Raw genomic sequence first — 26,987 nt, forward strand, 5'->3', positions numbered from 1 at the left:
TGGAAATCAAATTGCAGATAAGAATGCTAAGGAGGCATCAAAAAATAGAACCATTGATATGATGATTAACTTAAGTAAGACAGAAATTAAAAGTATCATTAAAACAAAGACTGGAGGAAAGGTGGCAAAAGCAATGGGAAGAAGAGAGGAAAGGAAGATGGGTTTTATAGGATTCAATAGAAATTCGGAGAAATGAGGATAGCAGAAAGGAACAGAAGAGAGGGAACCGTTGTTTCAGGATTTAGATTAGGGCATACTGGATTAAATGACACATTATTCAAAATAGAAAAACATATTTCAAGTAGATGTGAATATTGTGGACAAGAAGAATTGATAGAACATGTAGTGATTTGTCACAAGAAGTATGGAGAAGAAAGAAGAAACTTGGTTATAAATCTTACTCAGGAGAAAATTTAATTTGTCCTGGGGGTGGACATTCTGCAGAAGAATAAAAAAAAAAAGAATGTTATCAATATTTATTGGAATATCTAATAATAACAGGACTAAGTAGGGGTATTTAGTGTTTATAAATAGATATTGTATATACCGATTTGTAAATACAAGCATATTTTGAAATACATAGTGCCATTCTGACTCACACTCCTCACCAGTTAGTGGCGGTATTGCACACCGAAAACATGTTTGTCAACCGCCAATAAACTCAAGAAGAAGAAGTACCAGTAACAGAAGAAGAAGAAGAAGAAAAAAGCTATAGCATCCAACATGGCGGCGGAGCCGAAGGCTTTGATGCAAAGCGTAAGTGAAAATTTGTTTATTGCTCTCACTGGCTGCTAATGGACATGACTTTGACCCCGCTTGTCTCTCTCGGTCATCGTTAATGTATCGTTACTGCCATTGTTGGAAGGCAATAATGGCAGTTGGAGTTATTTTTAGTTGAGCTCATTAGGGGCTTTGCTAACAGCGCGCTAACAAACGAGACTTAAAAACTACTGGGGGAAAAAACAAATAACACAATTGAGTCAACAAGTGGCGGAAGAATAGAATAAAGGTCGGGAACGAGCTCTCGCTGTCGCTCTTTGCCATTTCTTTACAGCTAGTTTAGCTAAATAGAATTTGGTAACGTTTCATTACTCTAAATCGGTTGTTAAACGAGCCGGTTTCTCTTGTCTCATTGCCTGTTCTAGGAGGGGTACATGATTTCCTGAGTTTGCCACCACGTTTTGCTTAAATGTGAAAGACACGCAGGTGGGGGGCTCCCCGAGGAGCATGGCCGGGGACCCCCTTATTTGAATAACCCCACGCTTTTTATTTTAGTTTTCAAAGCACAAATGTTATTATCATTATCATTTAGACTCCTATTTGAAATAAAAAAAATAGCCTTCATCCAGGTGTGTTAGAGAATGGGATTGACCTTTAAATCTCCTTGGATGTACACTTTAAATATTTATTCCAAGTGACACTTGTTTGTCTTTTCATCCTACATGGCACCTCGTAGCATTTTTTTATTTTTATTTTGGTGTTTAAAAAACATTTTTACTCACCCCCTTTTTACTCACCTGTCATGTTTTTAATTCTGCACTAGATAAATGAAATTTCTCCCCACTGAAGTGCCCAATCAGAGGCTGAGGATAAGAAACTATCTTCAGTATCGTATACGTTTTAACCCATCTGACAGTTTAACCTTATTAGAACGCCAGCTATGTATCCTAACGCACTGTTGCTGTATCTTTGTAGACAAAAATAGTCCGTTTTGGACAAAGAAAGTCATTTCGGGTCCACAAGGTCCTTTCTGTTTTTTTTTTTTTTCCATCTTTCGCAGCGTGTCATCTGTCTACATCGTCCAAAATGTCATTTGCCATCCTGCCCTGTCCTTTCGACAGCCCATGGCTTCTATTCTCATCTTAGCGGACAATGAGACTGTCATTTAAATAAAAGCTGTTGGAGCTGTACAATGTAAAATTGTTATTTTGTGAAATCATAATGTAATGTTTTGGGGCATCATAACTCTTATGATCTCATTACAACTTGTTGAATGTCCGACAGTCAGTAGCACAAAGAAAAGGGAAAAGCTTTCTGGATGCAAAGTTGAGCTAAATATTTACCCATTTGTTCATCTAACCTCCCTCCAATATCGTTCATCATTGTTTTTTGGGTTTAAAAGGTCTTCTTCAATCCTATTCTTCTCATTGCAGCAGCAGAGCTGGACAGATGACCTGCCTCTGTGTCAGATGTGTGGGGTCGGCACAGCGCCCAACTGTGTGTACAGCCCCGATGGGAAAGGAACTCAGAGCCACCCCATGGAAGATAGACATCTCAGGCTGAGGTAAGTAAGACGGAGCGACAGGAAGGTCATGCTTGCTGCTCTTCGCTCAACATGATGGTACCGGCACCAACCTGTATTTCGATACTTTTTCAAATAAAAAAAAACACAAAACATCATTGCTGAGTCAAAAAATGACAAAGTACTGGTTCCATCCAAATGCAGTATACTACTGTTTTAAATGCCGCAGTACCCTGGTACCAAATTATTACTGTTAGACCAAACAGCCCTACGCTAAACATTTTTTTTTTTTTTTGTTGTTTTTGTTTTTTTCATAACTTGCTGCAACTTCACTCCTACTTGAAAATATTCCTAACTAAATCCTATGTTCCTTTTGAATTACTTTTACATCTGCTTTTAGTTTCCATTTCAGGAAACTAGAGGATTTGTGTATAAACTTTGCTTTAAACTTTAACCTTGCTTGTCTAATTATCAGGGAAGTATCAGGTTCTCATCATGCAAGATCTCACCGTATTAAACATCACAATATTTCTCGTTGAGGGGGACAGCTATCTCGCGAGCACATTTAGCAATTTGCGCTCAGCATGGCTTCGCCTGTTGAGGGTGTAGTAGAAGATCTTCCAACTACTAAATTCTTTATCTGGCAGCTTTTTGGGTTTCCTGCAGAAATGATAAATGGCGACAGAATGATGGATAAGACACGAACAGTATGTAACCACTGTAATGAAAATATTATGGGATTATGGGACAGGTCACTCCTGTCCCATAATCCTACCTTACCCTTTGTTTCAAGGCTGTTTTGCCCTGTGTCAAGGTCCTGAGGTGAATTAGCAACGTTACAGCGATGGGTCACCTTGCACATCAACGCTTTCAGCTTTTTTTTCTCTCCCTTTGCTTCTCTAAAGGCAAACCTGGTTGTTTTTAGATGTTAAACATTGTTAAAATGTTTTAAATGAATAATATCACTTTTAGGCCTTTTCCTAAAACATATGTTCTCTTTCATTTTTTTTACTTCTTGAATTTATAAATTTTATCATCTATTGTTTGTTCTTTTTCCCCCAGCAGTAACTAGTTTATTGTATGTTTAATTGGATTGAAAACATTCTTGTTACATTATCCAGTCGTAGCTTTGGGTTGGTTTAGGGGAATAGGGGGATTTGAGAAGTTGCTTCAAACCTCCAGGTAACCGTTATGGCGATTGCATGAAGACAGAGTTGAAGTTGGGTTAACCCTGTAGTTCTCAAATGACTTCTGTTGCGCCTCTCCATCCCAACAAAATTGGACAAAAATTTAACTTTTATCGTTTTCTGTTTACAAGCATTAAAGCTGCCATTCTGAAGTTAACCCAGAATCCTTTTTAAAATTTGTAACATATATTGGTTAATTTATAACATTAGAATGTTTCAACCTTGCCAGACATAGAATTTAATTAATATACAATAATATACTTATAATTTATTTATATAATATTAACAACAATATAAAAGGCTTTTAGCCTCACTTGTACCTGCAGTAAGCTTTTAACTACCTACAAACCTCAAATGGCAAAATATCAAGCCATTAATATTAGAGATAAACTTCAGTTACATTGTTTTGTACTTTTTTTGAAGTTTATTAATCATATTCATTATACTACAGACTGCAGGTACAGACTGAACAGCGGGTGGTGCTGTTGTCACATTTAGAATGATTTAGAAGGCCTTTAATTTCTGGACACAAAATAAGGCAAGGCTGTTCTTTTAATGTAGTTTCTAAAAGGCTTTAATTGAAATAATACTTAAAAAGTGAAAATTGCTGAAGCCCTGGAAGCATTGGCCTTATGTTTGGTAATGTTTGTCATGTTTTGTCATCCAATCAGAGGCGAGGAAGGCTGTTTCCTTTATGCCGTTTTTAACGGTTATGATGGCAACAGAGTGGCGGACTTTGCAGCCCAGTGCCTGACAGCTGAACTCCTACTTGGGCAGCTAAACTCAAGTCACACGGACAACGACGTCCGCAGGATCCTCATTCAGGTTGGTGTCTGAATGTATATCTGTGCAGTCACGTCTCGTCTTCACATCAGTTATTTTCTTTATAGAGCCGCTAGGTGACACTTGTGCTCTTTGTTACAGGCCTTTGATGCGGTGGAGAAGAGTTACTTTAGTACAATAGACGAGGCTTTGGCTAGGAAAGCCCACCTTTCCAACTACGTCATGCCACACAATGAGGTATGCACACAGAGAAATAACTTGAAAATCCTAAATATAGGAACAGCAGGTCAAGGTATTGAACATATTTTTATTTCACGTTTGTTCATTGGTCCGGTTGCCTCCCTGTCATAAGTTGCGTTATTCTGTTGATTTTCTCGCTTTCTTGCATCAAGCTTTACCTTTCTTTGGCATCCTACCTTCACTCTCATCATCTTCACCCTCTCTTATTGTTATTTCTCTGCATGCTTCCTGTCTGGTCAGAATGTGTCATTCCACCATCTCTCTCTCTTTTCTCAGAGTCAGAAGGTCCAGGAGCGCCTGAAGGAGTTGGAGCAGGAGGTGTCAGGAGGAGCTACGACTGTGGTGGCACTGATTCTCAGCAATAAGCTCTACATCGCCAATGTTGGTATGGATACATGTTTTATATATTTATATATATATATATATATATATATATATATATATATATATATATATATATATATATATATATATATATATATATATATATACATACATACATGTTTATGGATTCTTTATTTAATTTTTTAGAGTGGTATTTTTATTTGTAAAACTAACAAAAATGGTTCAAAGCAGAATCTGCCTGCATTCCAAAACAGAACGCTATCTGCTTTCCACCAGCAGAGGTCAGGCTTTTCAATGATTTGTTTTAAGTGTTTGAAATGCAAAAAATCTCATAAGCATCAGAACAAAGCCTGGGTTGCAGGATTGCTTTTTACTTAATAACTGGAGTGTAACATTTAGAGTCTTAGTCAAAATGTTATCTTTAAAATCTGCTGAGTCAAAATGTGCCGTCATTGCTAAAGAAGCGAGAATACCAGGTGTGTCTGTGGTTAGTTGAGAATGTTCTTGAGTCAAAAGTGAAACAGCAAAGTGTTAAACTGTCTACTGATAAAGTCAAATCTATCATCTACTGTGGGAGGAAATGATTTCTTTCTTATCTACATTAGGCTGAAGTGGTTTTACTTCCTTGGAAGTAGGAAGTTAATGAATTTTTTTAAATTTTTTGTTTCTGTGTGTGTGTGTGTGTGTGTGTGTGTGTGTTGCCGCTTGGAAACCTATTATAACAATCTTGGTGGTTCTGTGAAGCGCATTGCCACTCTAACTGTAACTGAACAGAACTAAACAAATAATGATTTCCACAACAATTGATACAGTACAACAGGGGTCCCTGCTGCAGCGAAATAGACACACCTCCAAATTGCACAGACACTTGATTGCTTGGGTATCAAGGGAAATTTGTGAGATTTGAAGGCTGCGGTTCCAATTTTAATTCATTAGTCTTGATCTTAAAGAGACACCCTGGTATTGTATTTAGTGACGAGGAGGGTAAGGAGGAAGAAAAATGAAATCTCCGCAAACAAAATATTAGAATTTATACTGTAGTTATGCAGATATTTATAGCACGCAATTTCAGGCCACAATTTAGGTGTGATTGACCCACAATGTTGCACCCACAGCAAGGCTGAAACAGATGGCAGAGGAGCAGAGACCTATATAGAGAAATATGTAGATTGTGAGGAAACATTTGAATGCAAAGGCGATACCTGTGGTAGTAACATTTTGTTGGGAATAGCTGGACAAGCTGCATGGGAAAATTTAATAATACAATGATTTTCATTCAATGTAGGTTCTGGAAACCATGGGGAAGCCTTAATCGTGTGTAGCGGGGGGCCTAAATTAGTATCTAAATTACAAGTTTTTTTATTTCCCTAAAGCAGGTCCTACACTCAGCAGCCTGAAGCATGAGAAATGTTTTTATGTATGCTTGATTGCACAAGGGTTTGAGCAAGAATCAACCCAGTGGTCGAAGATGTCAGCTATTAATAATTACACGCTCAATCCCACAGACCATGTTAGGTTTGTAGCTGGGGGGGGGGGGGGAAATGAGTGCTGAGTGGCAAAGTTGTTCACGTACTGTCAACACAGCTAGAAGGCAAGAATCCACAGTTAGTTTCACATAAAAAAAAAAGCATGACTGCAGTTTGAATCTTACTCTGATGAAATGTGTCCCCTTTGTGTCTTTTTCTGGATCACTTTACAAGTAAAAGCATAAGTGAAAGCAAGTACATACATTTTTCTTCCTTTTTCACTAATTCTGCATTTAGTTAAAAAAAATGTGCTGGCTGAAATTTAGGAATGATTTATTACTAATGGGAATGGCTATTGGGAGGGTCAAAGGTTCAAAGTTTAGCTGGAAGGTTTGAACCAAGACCCAAGTGTGCTTTTTAAATTACTCCCAGCTGTTGGTGTTGAGTTTATTAGAGTTTGGTATGTGTGGAGTGAGAAGATGGGGTACATTAACTTTTAACATCACGAACAGCTCACATAAACATAAAACCCAGCTCAGCAAATGGGTAGATGTTTTTAGTTAAGAATAAGGATTCAGTTTATAGCTTGATCCTGATTGACATAAAGCAAATTGGCTGCATTGAATGGCCTTGTTCAGCTGATTAAAACACAAACGCACAGCCTCAGGCGGTTTAGGAATATGAAATCTCTTGGTTGTTCTGGAACTGCATGAAACATCTGCTTAGTGACCCAGAAATGTAATTTTAAAAGTTAATTAATCATTGATCTCTCTTATGCTTCCCTAGCTACAAATTTATTTATTTTTTTAGCCTTTTATATGCAACTCCAGATTAAGTTTTCAGTCAACTTTAACAAATACGTGTTTTTCTTTATGGCCCCTGTTCACCCTGTAATAATTTTTGTTGCGCTGACAGGGCTGCTTTTGCAATGTTTTGGAAATTAAACCAGTTTTCAGCAGAGGCAAGCCTAATAAACATCGTGGGTATCCGCTAAAACATATTGACTATAAGTCTCATGAGCTTTCATTTAATAATTTTGAATTGTTACAATTTGTATAAAAGAAAATGCTGGTTTCAACGCGCTGGGTTCAGTGCTGTGAAAAAGCATTTTCTCCTTCCAGGTTTTCTTCTGTTTTTGCTTCTTTTTTTTAAGGTGGTCAAATAAAACTTTATGTTAAACTTGAGTAAATGCAAAATGCAATTATCTAATTATAGTTTATTAAGGGGAAAACAATCTAAAACAAACCAGCCCTATGTGCTAAGTAATAAGCGACTTGTTAAATGGTTGATCAGCTTTGATTAACCTCAAAGCTGAGTTCAGTCTCACTGGCCAAACCCAGGCCTTATTACCGCCAGACCTCTAGAATCAATAAATGGTTTTAAATAGGACCTGTCTAACAACATGAAGCAGACTAAAAGATCTCAGAAAGCAGTACATCATTCCCAATGCTAGGGAATTTGAATAACAATATGAGAATGAAAAGCATTGACATCCATCAGCCTGTAGGTTTAGGGGGGTATGTAACGTTGGTGAAACTTCCCATGGGTGGCATACAAAAATTACTCCAAGAGCACATTGACTCATTCAAAGGGTCACAGAAGAACTTTGAGCAGCGTCAAAAGCACTGTAGGCCTTTGTTGCCTCAGTTAAGGTCACTTTTTAGCATCCAGCAATGAGACGGAGGTCAGGCAAAAATTTCTGAGATTTCCAAGGCAATAATAAGAGCTGACCAAAAAAAATATCCATGCTTCTCACATTTGCCAAAAAACATCTTGAAGACTTTTGGGAAAGCATTCTTTGGACTTCTGAGACAGAAGTTGATCTTTTGAGAAGGCGTGCATCCCGTTACATCTTGTTGTTAAAATAACAGCATTTCTGGTGATATGCAGTAGGACAAAGATCCGAAACATGATGGCAGTTTCACCTCTAAATGCTTCAGAGAAACACAAATAAAGGTTGTGGACTGGTGTAGTTAAAATTTGAACTCAAACCTTACGCAGGTCATTCATTCATTAAAAGTCTCCAATGTGGTTGAATTAAAATCATTGTGCAAAGAAAGGAGTCGATCCAAAACCTGCCACAGCAATGTAAAAAAAACCTTATTGCCATTTATTTCAAATGCCTAATGGTAGATGCTCCCACCAAGGGCGATGCAATCAGTTATTAGGTCTAGGGAGCAACTGTATTTTCTCATAGGGCCACCCTTTTCCTTTATAAATTAAATCATAATATAATAAACTTGGGTCTTTTTGTATTAACTCAATGCAGCTTTGTTTGATGTTAAAATTAGTTTGGCTAGTTTATACCCTGAAACATGTTTGAGATGGTGAAACAACCCAGAAGAAATCTCTAAGTAAGAAAATAATTATTCACACCACTGTACAGTTGCTTGACCAGCGCTTCTTTCATAGCAACAAATGTTTCCATTAAAAACTTAATTTTTTTTATATCCGTTTGTTTCCTCAAACACAAATGACCGATCAGCAACAAGGGGACAGAAGGATTTGTAAGATAGATGTGTGTGTGGGTGTGTGTTAGCACTTATTTCCGTTGTTAAAATTCTCTGAAACCTGTTTGTGGCTTCAGGTACAAACAGAGTTCTGCTCTGTAAGTCCAGCAGCGACGGCCAGAACCAGGTTCTTCAGATTGGACGGCCACATAGTACTGACAATGAGGAGGAGCTACAAAGGCTTGCTGCCCTGGGTGAGATGCATTGATTTATTCACCTCCGTATACAAATGTGATGGAAATCTCAAAATAAATGCAATAATTCTGCTTGTCTTTGTCGTCTATAAAACATGGTATACAAGCATTTATTTATAAAGTTTAATAATGACCATTAAAACAGTTGGTGCTAAACGTACCAGGAAGCTGCCTAGAGCAATAATGTGTCATTTAGTTACTAAAAGTAAAAAATGCAAAAATCTTTGACTCCACCACAGACTTTCTCACCTTAATATTGTGCTTTGTTAAAGTAACAGTTTCCTCCATAGGACAGGCTATAAACGGATCATAGCAAGTCCAGCCTCATCACAGCAAACCCATATGACACTTTTTTCTGCTCTGTAGATTAACTAAAGATATGAGCTGTGATTTTTATTTTAACATTACAGAAGGCATTGGTAACGCCAGATCACTGCATCTCTATCTGGCATTACCGATGCTGCCAAATTTTTAGTTTCCGTTTTAATTATTCACAACTCAACGTAATGCATTTTTTTCCACATTGCCTTTTTGCACCATTACTTTTGCACATAAAAACGTTTTGAACATTCTCCTGCATACTGTGATTGCACACTGTTTTTCTCCTGCATTGTTTACATCGTTTGATCACTGCTGCACTTTATATTGTAATGTTGCCTTATTCCACCTGGAATCTCACTATACTCTTGCAAGCTGTATGCAACGAAATTTCTTTCTATATGCACTCTGTACATACAAAATGACAATAAAGTTGTCTAAGTCTAAGTCTTGCTTTACTCTGAGACTCCGTCCCCTTAACTCTGAGCACAATCATATGTTTAAAAACAGACCTTTATAAATGCCTTTTGAAGTAAGATAATTAGTTGATCCTAATTATTCCTAACCCTGCCAGGTTTAGATTAAAATAATTTTCACTCAATCAAGAAGTTTTTTTTCTGATGAGAATCAAGGCCGGCATCTCTCAGAACCATGTTAAAACAAACATACATTTTGAAAACATGTAAATAAAATGTATTTAAATGTTATTTAAAATGTTGAAAATAATTCCTGCCCTTTTCGATGGTCAATGAATGAACGGACTTCTTTGTCAGCGTTACAGTCACTAAGTCCATTTTATAACTGCTGGCCAGATTATTTTGCATGCGTCCACTGATATTTCGATAAATTGTTTTATGCAATGAGCTCCAGGTATTTGATGTTGGAGGTCCTCCTTGCCATCACCCTAAACTTGTGCACCTGTTACTTCAAATTAGACTAAAATGTTAGAATTAAAATACTAAATCTGTTTGGGATAAAAATAATTTCAGTAGGGATTTGTATAGCATAAAACAATTGAACAGAAATTTAAAAGCCTTTACTTTTCTCAATTTTAGGACCCTCAAACGTTTGTTAATCATTTTTGCACAAGATAATTTTTAAATATCTTATCTCATAAGTGAGACTAAGCTCAGACTAGTCGTTTTTTGTTACTTTAGAATGACAATGTGAAAATTATCCTTATTTCCTTTTTGCAAATACACTAAAAACACAAGCTAAGAAATCACATGTACTATTCACAGCCTTTGCCTGTTTCTACTGATCATCTTTGAGACGTCTCTACAGCTTAACCGGAGTCCAACCTGTGATTAATTCAGTTGACTGGAGAGGATAGAAAGGCGCGGGTCTAGATAAGATCCCACAGTTGACAGTGCATGTCGGAGGCGGAGCACAAACCACGCATGAAGTCAGGAATTTTCTGCAGATGTCCAAGACAAGATTGTCTCAAAATACAAATCTGGGGAAGGGTAAAGAAAAAAATGATCCTGTTTTGAAAGTCTCGGTGAGCACAGTGGCCTCCCTCCTCCGTAAATAGAAGTAGTTTGGAACCACCAGGACTTTTTCCAGAGCTGGATGGCCGTCTAATTGAGCAATTGGGCTTGAAAACGGGGCTGGTCAGGGGCCAAAAAAAACGACGGTCCGTCCAAGCTCCAGCATCGCTCTGTAGAGAAAGGTGCCCCTTGTCATGTTTGGAGCTAACCTGGGACCCCTCGTTGGGTGGCTACAGTAAAGCATGGTTGTGGTTATGCTGTTTTATCCACTGACAGAAGCTGGGATACTAGTCAGGGTTCACGAGGGCTCTAGAGCTCAGCCTGAGGGGACGGTTCATCTTTCAGCAGGAGAGTGACCCCTGAGCATACAGCCAAGATATGAAAGGAGTGGATTGAATGTCAAGTGGACTCCGCCAGAACCCAGACTTTAATCCAAATCTGAATTTCTGGAAACGACTGTGCCCTGGTGTCTCCCATCCAACCTGATGGAGCTTTAGAGGTTTTGCAAAGAGGAATGAAGATAGGTGTGCCAGGTTTGTGGTATCATTGTCAAGAAGACCTGAGGCTGTAATTGCTGCCAAAGGTGCATCAACAAAGTATTGAAAAAAGGCTGCTGTGATGGCTTAGCTTTTTTATTTTTAATGTATTTGCAAAAAATAGAATAAACTTTTCTCAAGGAGTTATTCTGGGAGGTTTTGTGTAGAAGTTTGAGAGGAAAACTGTCTTATTTCCATTTTTGCAATAGAGCTGTAACACAACAAAATGTGGAAAAACTGAAGCGCTGTGAATCACTCAGGAATCACATGAGCATAGTAGCTGTAATGCCTTACCTTTTGAGATTGTCTTGTGCATACATGCAGCTGTTGCCGCATTTACTGCTTTTAGCTACACACCATTCATGGGAGGCCGCCCAGCTGATGGTCCCAGTAGTGACGGCTGTGAATGGACAAGAAAATACAGACATGGAAGCAAGTTTTGAAGAGGCAGCATATGGGCGTAATGGCAAATTGGAGTGCATTAATATTAGGCCATTTCACACCACACCATTAAAGAAGATGGATCTCTCCGTTCATATTCCTCTTGCTCATACTGCTCTCAGTTGGGAATGCTGAATATTCTGCTGAATATTCTTCTCCTCCTCCGGATGATTCAGCAGAAACATTTCTCCTTTCATCCACCTGTAAGCTCACGTGTCGCTTTCCTGTCCCCAACCTCCATTAATTGCCTCTTTTTATTGCTCTCATTCTCCCTCTCCCTTGCGTGCTTCATTGTTTGTTCTCGTACTGTTCATCGTGTGTGTGTGTGTGTGTGTGCGCTTAATGTTTGCTCCACTGTTTTGTAGGTGTGGACACGGCCCGCATAAGACAAGCAGGACAAATAGCTGGACAGAACAGCACCAGGAGGCTGGGAGACTACAGACTAAAGATTAACTACAATGAAATAGATCTGCTCAGGTGATGCCTGTGTATATAATTTTGACAATGTTTTTTCTGCTCAAACTCTCCATAAATGTTTTCTTTACAATATTTTCATATTTGCTTTGTCAGATATTACAAAGCAAACATTTCTGAGAAATCATTTAAAAACATCTGCGTCTGTCACATAGACTCTTCTTTGTTACCATCTTTTTATTGTTTTATCATTTTGTGGCATGGACGTTATGTCGATATGTGACACATTGATAAACTTGGAACAAGTTTCCAGACAAACAATGGTACAAAGTCACAAAAAACGTCTTTTAATATCTGATTAATATCTGTAGAGATAAGCAGGGCTGGAACTGTCTGCCTGAGGCATTGACCATCTCAGGTCTATTTTGATCACTGAAAAGTAATAGGCTACACACATTTCCTGGCAGAAATCTAGATTTAGTCATCAAAGACATTCATATCACAATAATCTTAGGGGTTTAATTATGCCTGTGATTTTTATTCTATTTTTTTTTTTTTTTTGTGGGTTGGTAATTTAACTTACAACCTAAATGATCTTGAAATACAAGGCTTATGTGCACTAGTTCATATTTATTGTTGATTTTTCTCTAATCCACACTAGAACAGTTACACAACAAGCTCGAATAGTTACAGACACCCACTAATGTTTTGTTAAATGTCCTTTTGCAAGTTGCAGAGAATCACCAGACCTTTTTTCAACATGGTAATGATCTTGGCTTTTCCTGATCAGATCTAGTCTGCTTCCTCATTTCCAAATGCAATTTTGATTGGTGTTTGGGATCAAGAACTGATTCTCTCTAAGTTTGACTCTGTTACCTGTTAATTTGGGGCCAAGCTACAAAACTTGAAGGTAGTCCTATTCTTCAAAATTACATGCGGTTGTTTCAAATCTCCAATACCAAAGGTAGCAGAACAGCCCCTCAGCATGATGCTACCACCACCGTGCTTCAGCTGGTACAAAGTTCTTAGCGTTGAAAGCCAGGCCTTCACTTCTACGAGCATACATCTGACGATGTGGCAGAAGAGGTCAGCGTTTGTCTCCTCTTAGGATAAACCCTTTTTCGGAAGGAATTTGTTTTGTCCATGTGGACAGCTGCAAATTTCAGTCAAGTCTCTCCGGGAATTTCCCTTTCTGCTCAGCTAAAAACTCGCCGATTCTCGGCTTTCTCCGGTGACTTTCCAAAATTAGAAATAAAATGTCTCAAACAGCGTTAAATGAGGGTTGCTTGGCTCTCCATGATTTAGCTGTAAAAATAGCACAGAAATGCAGAATGGAAGTACTGCAGCTGCACACAAGATTTTCACAACAGTTGTCCTCCATTTCCAGATCCGTGCTCTGAGTCGCCCTAGTCATTCATGTCCAGTGGGAGCAACGATCGCCACACGTGTGGCTTCATTACAAGTTATAGTTCACTTGCAAAAAGTACAATGTGAAAGCAAACCGCACCAAACTAAAAATAAAGTAAGTTTTTGGTCTGGACCGAACAGACAGACCAGAGGACATTCCAGTTGTGAATACTTCCAATTTTTATTCTTGTTATTGCATGAAAGATACTGAAACCAAATGCAGTCGGTATCTAGACTTTTATAAACTCAAGTGAGCCGTTTCTTTCACTGGCATCTATACTTCCCTTTACTATGGTCATCATTATTGTAATACGAGACAGTTTTAGCCCCCCTCCTACCAGAGACCTTTGCGTCATTCCGATCTTAACCCCATCAGACTCAAAATAGAATCCGTCTTCTAATGCTATCAAGGAGAGAACCAGAGATCCAATATCATTTAAAGTGTAAGATTCTTTGGCTCAATAAGATAAACTTGGGTTATTGGTGTCTTTTCCATCATCTGTGCTGTTTCACATCAGTCCCTAATGTTCTGTTGCTGTATTGACTTTTCACTTATTTTTCTTTTTACCGTATTTTTGCCGTTTTGTCTATTTTTCAGCTCGTGTTTTGCAAACCTCGTCCTCTCTTGTCTTTGTTTCATGTTGACATCTGTTCTTTTGTGCCTGTTTTTCTCCTTTTAGTGTGGCCACTGCGAAGCCCATCATCGCTGAGCCAGAGATCCCTGGCAGCCACTCTCTGGACAATGTTACTGGATTCTTGCTGTTGATGTCAGAGGGCCTAATAAATGCCCTTGAGTCTGCCCATGGTCCAGAACAGGTCAATCAGGTCAGCAGCAACCTTATTCTTTTACTGTGCAAGCCTTACATGAAATGTTTTTCTTCTGTTTATGTGTAGTTGTTCAAGTCTGTTTTCTTTGCTCTGTTAGTCCCTGTCTTATCAGTTTGTTGTAATGTTCAGCCTTTTCCTTTTGTCCTTTCGTATTTTGTTATTTTTAAACAACCCACACCCCCTCTCCTCCACAGGAAATTGTGGCCATGGTAGCAGCAGAGCTGGCCCAGCAGTCCAGTTTGGAGGCAGTGGCTCAGTCTGTGGTGGAGAGGGTCAAGAGGCTTCACCACGACGTCTTCGCGTCCGGACGTCAGAGAGCAGCCTACTGCTCTCGACACGAGGACATGACCCTGCTCATTCGCACAATAAATTACCCGCTGGCGGATGCAGCGCTCACACCCACACAAGGTAGAAAATTTCATTCTCAGAAGGCTTGTCTCAGGGAGAAAAAAAAATTACTTGCTCTGTAATAGCTCCATCACCACAATGTTCTTCATTTATTTATTTTTTTGTTTCGGAAAGCCTGTCTCGGTTAAAGACTTCTATAATAGCTACACTGCTGCAATGTTTAGTTTTATTATTTAGCTATTTCCCATTATAAGATGGGAAAATGAGGTATTCACTCACGACATTAAAAGAACATTGTGAAGAGCGGTTTCAGAGCCTTTTTTGACCTCGAGAACTCCGCTAAGAACCCTCTTACTAAATATTTTTTGTTAGTCGTCTTTTCAACTTATGCCCAGGATTTATTTCCCTAATTGTTTTTAAATGAGTAAAAATGAATGATAGAAATCAACATTTCCATAATTTAGCCTTCTCAGATTCTAGTATTTATATGAAAAAGCTCACATAAAGTTATGATATTATTATTGGGGTAGGTGTACATGCATTTTTACCATTGGGTTACTGGCGTGACAGTCCAGTCCAGGGGTTTTCAAAGTGTGAGAGAGTTTGCCCCACCTCAGAAAGAAAATGGAAAACTGCAGCTGAAGAGACAAGGGGTGCAAAAATTAGCAGCTTCAAAATCTACCTTGCCAAAAGAATGCATCCCATGCTTTTTTACTGGAAAAGACACTTACAGGTGATGTCATGTTTTCTACATAGTGATACACTCTGAGAACCAAATCTCAGCAGCCCCAGATTTTCCCCTGCAAAACAAGCCACCCTGCCTCCAACCCCCATCCTTTAAGTGTAAATGCAATCCTCACAGAACTTTATTATGGTAGATCTATTTCAAGCTTTGAAGAAGAGTGCATTTGCACAAACCCCCAACATGGCTGTTCTTAAGCATTATTGATAATTTATTATTGCAGTCATATAATCACTTTATAAAAAAATTAAATTTTAGCAGATCTGTGCACCATTGAAGATAAGATAACTCCAAAAGAAAAGCATGAATTTCTTTCCTTACCACAACGGACACTTGGCAAGCATTTATTGTACTCTACATATTCAGCAGATTTTATATTGCTTTATTCATTTTGAGTTTTTGAACATCAAACTTAAAAACCACAGCCTTGCAAATAAAAATATGGTTTTAATTTAACTGCAGTGCTGTGAGTTATCATGGCCCCACAGAATTTATACAGAAAACCAAATTCTGTCCATTAACATTGGATGTAAATGCACTTTCTCTGCACCTATAGAGGCATTTAACTGCTAAATGTGACACAAAGCTTCAGCTATTGTTCTGTTGGTACAAACCTGGTGAATATGAGCCGTGTTCTGTCACAAAAGAAAATGGAGACAAAGTTGCACACAAAGCAATGCTTCAATGGTTGGCATGAAGGGACATACAAGCTTATAGACGTGTCTGCTTGTTTTGAATCAGCAATATGAAAGAGTTTTAGGTGCTTTCTCTATGGTTTTCTCTCAGTTTCAGAAATGCTTTCAGCTCATTTTAAATGTCACCGTTTTCAGTTATTTACATGGAAGCCTGATTACCCACAAAGTGCTTTCAATGTCACTTGAAAAAGAAACTTACACCTGCCCCTTGCTGATCGGGTGTGTTTCCTACAAACCAATGGTTGGTTAGGTTAACACTCCCAGTTATATTTATCTAATGCTGCACAATATATTGAATGACAGTGTGCAATATCAACGTGTGCAGTATTGCCACCATAAAGGGCGGCATGGATGCAATTATTGGTAGATATATTTGAAGTGCCTGGCATCCAAATTATGCATGCCAATAATATATTTGTCCTGTTGAATGTCCCTGTAAAATGCTTTTTTGTTTTATTAATTTGCAGTTGAGATGCTAATGCTCAAAGATCTGAAGTAACATTATGATGAAGGAACAGAGAAAATAAAAGAGGGTGGATTATTCATAATGGATATTATTTTAATTTTCAGTGTATAGTATCACAATTATAGGTTTTCCTAATAACATACAACCATATATTTATCTTATTTATCTCTAAGATATGCAATATTCTAGCGATACCACTAGGCTGTCTTTTACCATCTACACGAGTTGATGGTGTGTATATATATATATATATATATATATATATATACGGCGGCGCCAGCCAATCAGCACGCAGGCTCAGCCTGGCCCGCCCACTCAGCTCTCACACAAACTTAACACACAAACAGCTGAGAGAGACCGCAGCAGCGAAAAAACATGAACAGGGGAAGTAGCACCGTTTGGCTTTATTTTAATACCGTAAATGAAATCAAGCTGTATGTTTTGTAAAAAGCCGGTTCATTTCAGGGGAAACACAACAAATTTATCTAAGCACGTGAAAAAAACATGAAAACGTCGAGCCACAGAAACGGAGAGAGGAGACGAAACTTCTGTCATTGCCCCGACAGACCCACAGACGTCTCTGACTGAGGCGTTTCAGTCCTCCATGGAACATCCAGGTAGATCAGTGTTCATCTTCAGCAGCAGTTCATGTTAACTTTCAAAGTAGATATTATCTATCATATGTTACTGGAGCCCACACAGAAAATGTAATTAAGACCTTGAAAGAACCCAGTACATATATTAAAAAGTGTTATTTAAGATAAGATAACATTAGCTAACCTTTTTTTTTATCCCACGACAGGGAAATTTATAGGATTAAAGCAACAGGCAGGTGCACACAACACAGACAAAATTACATAAGGATTGAAATATATAAGAGGTGGATTAGGGAAAAAACACTGAACATAACATTATTATTATTATTATTATTTAATTGTAATAATAAAATAAAAACCACAAAACCCAAAAGGTCAACAGTTTCATGATACATCAAGCTTAGGGACTGGCTAATATACAGCAGGTCAAAAAAGGCCATATTTTGGCTGCAGTGCTTGCTGTTCTCTTATGAAGAAAAGATCAACTAGTGCACTAAATTCAATAGATGGGTTGAAAATATCCAGTATAAAATAAGATAAGTGCTACAAATGTTATAACACTTTTGTTCATATGGCAGCAGAACATTAAAATAAAAGTGCTCTTTACATTACTTTTGAATTCATTCTTGGAGTTTGCGCATACAATGCGATTAATCATGATTAATCGGGCAAATTATGCGATTAATCGCGATTAAAAATTTTAATCGTTGCCCAGCCCTAATATATATATATATTACTGTTTACAACCTAAATTGCACATTTGCAATTACACACTATGAACTGAATTGCTTTATTTGAAAAAAGTATACGTTGTGCACAATGTTCAACTTGCTGCTTAATAAAGATGTTGAATTTAAGATATAAGATATATATTTAAGATTATAGATATTAAAAACACTGCACCACTGACAACAAATATTTATATAGAAGAACACATTGTAATAGGACTTTGTAATGTTGTGCCTCTTCTCCATTAGTACCTAATCTATTCAGGTCGGGACGGATCAGGTCAGTTCAGCCCGGTTTGATTAATTTTCCGTGACAGTTGAGGAACATCTTTAATAGCAAGGCAGCCCCACATTCCAAAGTGATGTGATTTGTTGCTGTGTCGTACACCAACACAACAACAGCCTAGACGGCTGCTCCGTTTATGGCTGTTATCAGACTCAGAGTAAAAGAGGAGTGCCAGAGAAGGCTGTGGGTAGCTAAATGAAGCACCCTGTGTGTGAGTGAGTGAGTGAGTGAGAGAGAGAAGCCATGCGACATAAAACTGAAGGATATGAGTTAGAGGACACATGAAAGTAAGCTAATGCTACCTAATGTTAGCTTGGTATAATAATGTGCAGCATAAAAAATTGAAAGCTTGAGGTTATTAGTTATTAAGAGATGTGACTAGCAACGCCGTCCGCTAACCAATCAGGAACTGACGTCTTCTGACGTCATGTGTTCAGCAGGACTCGGGCAGGTAACGGTTACATGCATCCGTTACTAATGGAAAAGCCGAAAAAGTGAGTCGAGCGTACTGCTCTGAATTGGTACTAGTGAAAAGGGGGCATTATGAGTGTAACCGCAGCACTTAAGGCATAAAACAGAAGACCCTTTCACACATCCTTTTTCCACTGTTATTCTGTGACAACTAGGGCTGGGTGATGTGGCTTAAAAATAAAATCTCCAATTTTGTTATACTAAATCTGATTAATTGATTTGTTTTCTCTTTCATTTCATGAAAACAAATGACAGAAATTATTTTGAAACAATTACTCTTATTTAAATCATCTTATCTTGGAGTTGACCTGAAATCAAAGTGCAATAAATACAAGTAGTGAAACATGCTTGTAAAACAAGATGGCAGGCCCTGCCATTGTAAACAATGAAAACGCGACACAAAATGTTTGCTGCTTGTCCTTTTGCACAATGAGCTAGTTTTGAGGATGCATCTAAGAACAGACTTAACTGGACTTTTGTAACTTCAAATTAACTTAAAAAAATAGTAAATTAATGAATTAAAGTGTCTTGTCTTAGAGTAACCGACTTTCCTCCTTTGACTACTTTGACAATATATTTTCTTAAACAAATATTTAACATTGCATGCTATTACCAAAATAATTTTCCCTTTCAGGACTGGGAAAGGGCAAAGTTTCATAGAAGCCCAAGGAGTACCTTGGCCAAAAAAAAAAATCCATCTTTTCCATACATAAATCTTCAGAAATTGCTAATTTGAATTGATAAAATCTATTTATTGCCAAGCCCTACTAGAAACTGAATCTGACTGTAAATGACACTTTGTATGGTCCCTGTAAAATGCTATGTACGGCAGAAATCTAAACACTGCTCATTACCTTAAACCGGGCATGTCCAACTCCAGTCCTCGAGGGCCAGTCACTTGCATGTTTTAGATCTGTCCCTACTCCAGCACATCTGATTCAAATGAATGGTTTACCTTCCCAGTCTGTAATCAAGGTCTGCAGAGGCCTGCTAATTAAGCACTCATTAGGTTCAGCTGTGTTGAACAAGGATAACACCCTAAACATGCAGGACAGCGGCCCTTGAGGACTGAGCCTGGACACCACTACCCTAAACACTGACACATAATGGTGGCAGCGTCTTAGTCTTTTCTGGGGTCCCCACGGTTAGTCATCGGTCTCCATCTAGCCCCATTGTTTGCATCTTCTTCTCCCACACCAACTACCTTCATGTCCGCTTTTCACTTCATCTAGGAAACGTCTCTGGTCTTCCTTTAGGTCTCCTGCCAGGCAGATACAGCCTCAATATCCTACCAACCTACCCATTATCTCTCCTCTACATGTCCAAACCATCTCAGCTTGGCTTCTCTGGCTTTATCTCCAAAACACCATGAGCTTGTCCCTCTGATCTCGTCATTCCTAATCCTATCCGTTCTCGTCACTCCCAAAGAGAATCCCAAAGTCTTCATCTCTGCTACCTCCAGTAATGGCCCCTTCTCTTCCTTAGTGCCACTGTCTCTAAACCAGACTATATCGCTGCTCTCACCACAGTCTTGTACACCTTTCCTTTCATTCTCGCTGATGCTCTTTTTTTCACAACACACCTGACACTTTTCGCCACCTGTTACCAACCTGCTTGGACACATTTCTTCACCTCTTTTCCACTCTCATGTTCATTACTTATTTATTTTAGGCAATAATGTTTTTTTATGTTCAGCTAAAGTTCTAATATTAGAGTAAGTCACTTTCAGTTGTAATGTTGTAGGAACTGTAAAAGTCTGACTAAAATGTTTTTTTTTTATATAAGTTGTGTACATTATTCAGCTCAGCATTGACTGCTCCACTGCAGCATGAGGCGGCCTCTGATCCACTGTTTAGATTAGTTCTACTGGTAGCCACAATGGCCCAATTAGCTGTTGCATAAAGTCTATATTTTTCCTGTTTGTAAGCCAAACGAACAAGTGTTTGAGCTGCTGTCTGATTTCGTATTTGTTCTTTTTCTACTCCCATTTTAAGTCTATTGCAGTTAATGTTAATTTGGTGAATGGCCAAAGGAAATGTTTTGAGCTCACTACCTCTAGACCAGGGTGTCTGAACTTTTTGTCATGTGGCCCAAAATTGTATTTGAGGGCCAAAAAACATAATAATAATTTAAAAAAAATAATTACTCTAAAATTGTATTGGGGTGTTTTTACTCGCTCCACAAAATATGAATGTGCAAAAATTTAATTAGTCAGTAGGAAAGGGATGCATAAATCATTGTAGGTCTAAACCTTAAAAAGCATTTTGCACGTTTGCCTTATTTAAAAGATGGTTAACCAGTTTGCAAGTTGTTTTGCTAACTGGATGACGATCTCAATTATTATTATTTATTTATTTTTTGTCTATTCTTAGCCTTAAAAACAGGATTTGGGCCACTCCTTTGAAAACACTTGCTATATTTAGCCAATTTCATTAGTAAAAAGCAGATTTTGGTGCACCAAAGCCTACGTTTCAGTATAGTTGGTGCTATCAAATTAAATAGAATACAAAAGGTGTGGTACTTAAAAGATGAAATCTTTGTACCTAACATATTCAATTGCAAGATAATTTTAATTTTTCTGTAATAATTTGAAAATGATCATCTGCATCAGCTGTTCCTGCTTGTGGGCCAAATCATTTTTGAATTGCAGTTGAGGGGCCACACAAAATCAGTCCAGGGGCCGCAAATGGCCCTTTGGGCCCCACTTTGGACACCCTTGCCCTAGACAAACTTACAGTTTGAATGATGTGATACAAGTGTTATTGAAAAATAGTTTCTCTCTGCGTCGGAAACATGACTTAATTGCATCCTAATAATCAAAACCCTGAAAAAGTTAAGACTTTCAGCTTCTTATATTCACTGCTGTTTTTTGACACAGCTATTGCACTCACACTTTTTTTTTGTTTGTTTTGGTGCCATCAGAGTTTTTAGGCTCCATCCACGTTTTTCCAATAAGCTTAATTTCTGATTGTTGTTTTAACACTTGAACACATACGCTTCATAAATGTAGGGTCCTACCTAACATTTAGGATAATGATTACAGTAAAATGAATCAAAACATTCCTAACCTAAGTCGGTAAGTGTTGCATTATGTATGAAGAATGTTATTGAGTATCCTGCACTGCAGCCCTATTAAGTGCTTGAGAGTTGTCCACTGATTGAGGCCTGGATTGGGCGTCATAATGGCTGGTGTTTCAGTGCAGCATTTCCCAGGGTGCAGATGACATGAGGTGACAGTAGGGTGTCCCTTTGCCTGCTCTGGTTCTTACATTTGGTCTAGATGTTTAGCTTTGGGCTTTGAGAACATGAAATCACAGACTTTGATATGTGCAGCCCCGAATAATAAAAAGAAAAGTCAAAATAATGTTTTTTTTGCATTACCAAGAAGCAGATTCTCACACCGTAATTACACTCTGCTCAATACCGTTTGTCCATCGATATGTTTTTGTGAAAACATAAAAATATGTGCTTCGCCTTTCCAATTTTCATGTGTAAATAGCCCTTCAATGCTCTTAGAAGGGGTGAAAATATGACTGTGGTGTTCTGTCTAGGTGCTTAAAACCTACCTCTGCACTTCTTTCAGGTGGTCGTATCTATCCAGTTTCAGTACCGTATTCTAACAGCCAGAGCACCAGTAAAACCAGCGTGACCCTCTCGCTGGTGATGCCATCTCAAGGTACCCTAACCAACGGGACTAACACCGCCTCCACATTAGAAGAAGGCACCCCCACACCCGGGTAAGCTTAGGTTTTTCCTGCCCCTGCTGACTTTCTGTTTTTCTCCTGCTTTGCTTTAGCTTAACCATTTTTTCCCTCCTTTTTGGCTCGCCACTGTTGTGTTTTCTGTTCTCAACCTTTATTTTCCTTTCTTTGTTCTACGACTATTGGCTCGATAGCCAAAGTGTGTTTTATTTTGCCTTCACACTCCTCTCCCATGTTGCCGAGTTTATTTTTAGTCTATTTTGAATAAGCAGAAGTAGACTTCCTCATTCTTTCCCTGCTATATTTATTTTTAGGTGCGCTTGGTTTTCACTCCCCTGCGTCCCTTCATGGCTATGTTTATTTACATTCAGGCAAAGTTTTCGCTTCCCCAGAGTTGTGGTGTGAGTTGCTCTGTGTAGCATTTAACTGCTCCTTACTAAATGGGAGAATTTGCTCAATTACAGCTGAAAAAGGGCATTTTAATATTTAATAAGACTCGTGCACTCAGCATATACCAAACACATTGTGTTTTAGATGTAATTGAATCACTCGCAGGCCTTTTTGTTCAGTTCTGATAGAGGGTCGATTTTTGGGAAATGAAGTGGTGCAGTGCACTGAAAAGGTATTCATACCCCTTGACCTTTACACGTTTGTCATCCTACAACCACACATTTCAATGTGTTTTTAATCGATCTTATTGTGAACAACCAACAGAAAGCGACAAATAATTGTGACTAGATTTGTTTAATTCAATATTAGTGCAAATACAGATATTCTTCAAGGCCTTAGTTGTGTGTTTTGAAGATTACAAAGAGGATTATAAACACAATGGAAGCGGCGAACATCTCACAGTGCACCGCTCTATCCATCTTTTGAAAGTAAATAGAGGTTTGCTCTACAGCAGGGGTGTCAAACATACGGCCCGCGGGCCGTGAAATCATCAGATTTCACGTTCACAAGTGGAGCAGTACTGCTTTTGCCATAGTGCTCTGCTTGATTTATTAATGTGAATAGTTTTATTATGATTCATGCAGGGATTATCTCAAATTATATGGACACTACAATGGAAAAGTAGGAGAGGAAAGGAAGAACAAGAAGGATAAAGAAAAGGTGAAAGAAAGAGGAGATAAAAGGAAAAGAATAATAAAACAATTATTGAAAAAAACATGTACTTTGTTTAATTGAAAATCTGCAGTTCCTATATTGTCCACGCTGTGTTTTAATCAGCAGATGGTAGCACTGAGCTTCAGATGTGGAATATTGATTTTAAATTATTTCTTAATTTTTATCTGTTTGATGTATTTTGTCATGCAGGACAGTGTTTTTAAGTTCCAAAAAAATGTGAATAAATGTTTTTCAACATTGTACAATCACTGTGATCAGTTCTTATGCATAATGCACTTAAGTAAATGTTTAACTTGAGTAAAAGTATTGTTGAAATCGTACATACTTTTCTTAAAAACGCTGAGGTCATTCATAATATATTGTGTAAAACTGAAATTCATTTACTATAAAAATCAACAATAAGTCCACTTTTATTAGTTCTATTTAATCTTGCAATGAGTTTACACGTGTGGCCCTCTTGAAATCAGATTAAGCTGTATGCGGCCCCTAAACCAAAATGAGTTTGACACCCCTGCTCTACAGCAAGCATCATGCTGTGGACAAGCTGTTCTTCAGCAGGGACAGGGAGGCTGGTGAGAGAGGACGGCTAGATGGATGCAGCTACATGGAGGGCAAACCTGAATGAGAACCTGCTAGGCCTAATATTGAGGTATAGATCTATATTGTTCCTGGACATCAGCTCTGAACATTCAACCCGAGTTACTGTAGAATGGTTTCAAGCTAAATATTTGAATCTGGTCAAGATTAATATATTTTGGCCAAGACGAAAACCAGTAGGGAATTCAATCAAAGCCTGTGGCAAGATATGCAAATTTATCACAGTTTTTTTTTCATATTAGAGCCCCATTTAATTTAATGTAGTGCTTGAGATATTTTGCAAATATCTCATATATAACTTTAGCCATTAACTTGAGGTTTTTAGAGAAAGAAATGTGTCTGTTAGCTGCTTACAACAGTGGTCGAAGCCATAGGGTTGGGAAGGGAGGGAGGGGGTTCTCAGGAGGAGTCAAGCAGGTAGCAGCTGCTTAACAGAACCCTTGTACTAGTGAATCACCATAATTAAAAACAAGATTTGCGTGGTATGCCATTTTAGCCCATGTTGGTCCTAATACGCTGTCTCCATGCTAAATTAGTCTGTAGATCATCCACTGAGTCTATCAGCAGTTTCTCCAAACAGCTGTTCTTCTCCTGTATAATGTGGCTCTTACAAATAGTAATTTTCCCCCACTCCCAACAACATGGCCGTTTAAGCTTCAGTTTTATAATCGCTTCATTTTCCCCTTTCTGTGGCGGTTGCTTTGGGTTTAAATTGAAACTGTGTGTCATGACAGACCGCTATGCATCGGGGGGCCTCGGCACAGGCAAGCACACACATGGTTCGTCTGGCAAAGTTACTACATAAACAAGGAGCACATGCGCAACTTTCTACTTCAAATGAAGTGTTTGAGTCATGAAAGCTCAACAGTAATTTTTAAAAAAAAAAAAAAACTTCAACCAGCTCTTTCAGGCTTGACTGTTCCCGTTTGAGCTCGTGATACAGTAGAGAACACATACGAGGCTTTATGTCAGGGTGTGTGTACATATGAGTGTTTTTATTGATGGACCTTTTCTAGATTAAATCATTTATACATAGGACTATCTGTTGTAACTTCATTTAATAGAATTTTACATATATTACCTGACAGCACAAATGTTTTAAAGCCTTAGTAAACATACGTTAAAGTTACCATAACCTCGTTACTGGATAGTCTCTTTTTATAGTTGATAGAACCTGGAAATAACCAGCATTTCCATATCGCCACTGCCTTTGGGTTTCTGTCTGGGCACCTCGTCTTTTTTTGCCTTGGTAGATCGCTATGCAGGTCCTCCTCCTCCTCTTTGACTTCCAGTCTCTCTCTCTTGCTGACTCACATCTATGTTTCTCTTTCTTTCTGTTTTTTTTTTTTTTTTTTTTTACTTGCCCTGGCTTGTCGTTATCCTTCCTGCCTCCTTCACCGTCTTTGCCTTTGGTTTGTCCGCTCCTTTAGCATGTTGAACCTGACTGCGTGCCAAGCCTCTGTTGACATCCTTCAGCCCATAATTGAACTCCCTCTCCCCCAACCTCCTCCTCCTCCCCCTCCTCTCCCGCTCTCCACCTCTGACTTATCTCTCTCCACCACTCCCCGGCCTCCGCCTCCCCTCCCTCTCTCCACTTCTCTGTTTTGTCTCTCCGCTCGTGACACGGACCTCTCTCCCTGTGACGGCGCTCCCACTTTCTCCTCGTCTGTTCCGATCCTTATACCTGTCTCCTCCTCTACCTCCTCCACTCTTCCCCACCACCCAACTTTCTCCCCCTCCTCCACCTCCTCTTCCTCTGTTCCCAGCAGTCAGAGCCCCACAGCCACGCTGCAGTCCACCAACACCCAGACACAGAGCTCCAGCTCCAGCTCAGGAGATGGAAGCCTCTTTCGTCAGAGGGGGAGCCAGGCAGCGCAGCCCGATGAGACGGGCAGGGTCCCCCCCTACGTGGACTTCAGTCAGTTTTACCGACTGTGGGGAGCAGACAACAGCGACAGCCGAGGCCCTCTGGGAGGCCTGGGACCGCAGTGAGGAGAAAGGTCTGCAGGTTTTGGCTACAAGAGGGGCAGGAACTATGAGAACAGTTTACTATTATTATTTGTTTTTACATGTGGAATAATGAACAATAACCCAATGATGTACTGCAAAAGAAACTAAATGACCTTATGCAGGTTTGTGGAAATAACTTGGAAGGGACTGAGCTTCCTATTATTTTGCAATGAAACTATGAGGAAGTGGTGTCACCCCACACCAAGTTAATGTTTGCTTTTCTTTAAAACACAAGCCGTCACGATTCAGTAACTGTGATACAGGTTGTTGAAGTTTTTGGTGAATGCAAATCCAGGACCTGGGCGATAATGTTCTTCAAGGCCTTAAACTGTAATGAGTGAATGAATGAATATGAAAGTACTTTTTTTATTTGCTGTCAAAATATATTCTATCTTCAGATAATTTAAGAACTGGTTTGTGGTTTTCTCTAAGCACATTTTCTCAACATAATCAATTTATTCTGACAATACGGAAGCTTAGAAGTGCCTCCATTTAAAAAAAAAAAAGCATTTTTTTTTTTAAATCTAAGAACTGAAATAACATTGTATTTATTGGTATAAATTTTTCCATATTGATTCATCTATGCAACCTTATTAAGTCCAAAGATAATTAAAAGTACAAAGTAAAATTTTAACTTGTATGTTAAAATCATAGCATTTACTTCTGTAATTGTTTCATGGCTGGTTAAGCTGTCACTGAAGCCCGTTCCTAGTTCAGGCAAATGTGGCCCACATCTGATATTTGGAGGGTGTCTTTTCACATTTGAGCCACTTCCATATGTGGTCCTGGATACAATTCGTATCTGAACTTTTTGAATGAGA

The 26,987-nt window shown here is 38.6% G+C and overlaps 1 protein-coding gene across 2 annotated transcripts; it reads left to right on the top strand.

Moving 5' to 3' along the window:
• Positions 1-661: 661 nt before the first annotated feature.
• On the top strand, positions 662-26,573 carry tab1 (TGF-beta activated kinase 1/MAP3K7 binding protein 1). Of its 2 annotated transcripts, none has more exons than XM_036137355.1 (11): positions 662-756; positions 2,154-2,284; positions 4,101-4,254; positions 4,354-4,449; positions 4,729-4,837; positions 8,851-8,967; positions 12,118-12,229; positions 14,254-14,398; positions 14,596-14,809; positions 22,317-22,470; positions 25,923-26,573. In XM_036137355.1, exons 1-11 carry the CDS (start codon positions 724-726, stop codon positions 26,146-26,148), a joined length of 1,491 nt encoding a protein of 496 aa, XP_035993248.1. In that variant the 5' UTR covers positions 662-723; the 3' UTR covers positions 26,149-26,573. The 2 variants fall into 2 exon arrangements, with proteins under 2 accessions (XP_035993248.1, XP_035993249.1); XM_036137356.1 differs by having other exon boundaries at positions 25,926-26,573.
• The last annotated feature ends 414 nt before the right edge of the window (positions 26,574-26,987 follow it).

The sequence above is a fragment of the Fundulus heteroclitus genome, chromosome 5 (assembly GCF_011125445.2).
Source record: "Fundulus heteroclitus isolate FHET01 chromosome 5, MU-UCD_Fhet_4.1, whole genome shotgun sequence".
Classification (NCBI taxonomy): Eukaryota; Metazoa; Chordata; class Actinopteri; order Cyprinodontiformes; family Fundulidae; genus Fundulus; species Fundulus heteroclitus.

Excerpts from the sequence above, each read along its gene's own strand:
- tab1 (XM_036137355.1), top strand. The coding sequence starts at position 724 with ATGGCGGCGGAGCCGAAGGCTTTGATGCAAAGC. Across the intron at positions 757-2,153 it reads CGAAGGCTTTGATGCAAAGC|CAGCAGAGCTGGACAGATGA; the intron begins GTAAGTGAAAAT and ends TTCTCATTGCAG. Across the intron at positions 4,838-8,850 it reads GCTCTACATCGCCAATGTTG|GTACAAACAGAGTTCTGCTC; the intron begins GTATGGATACAT and ends TTGTGGCTTCAG.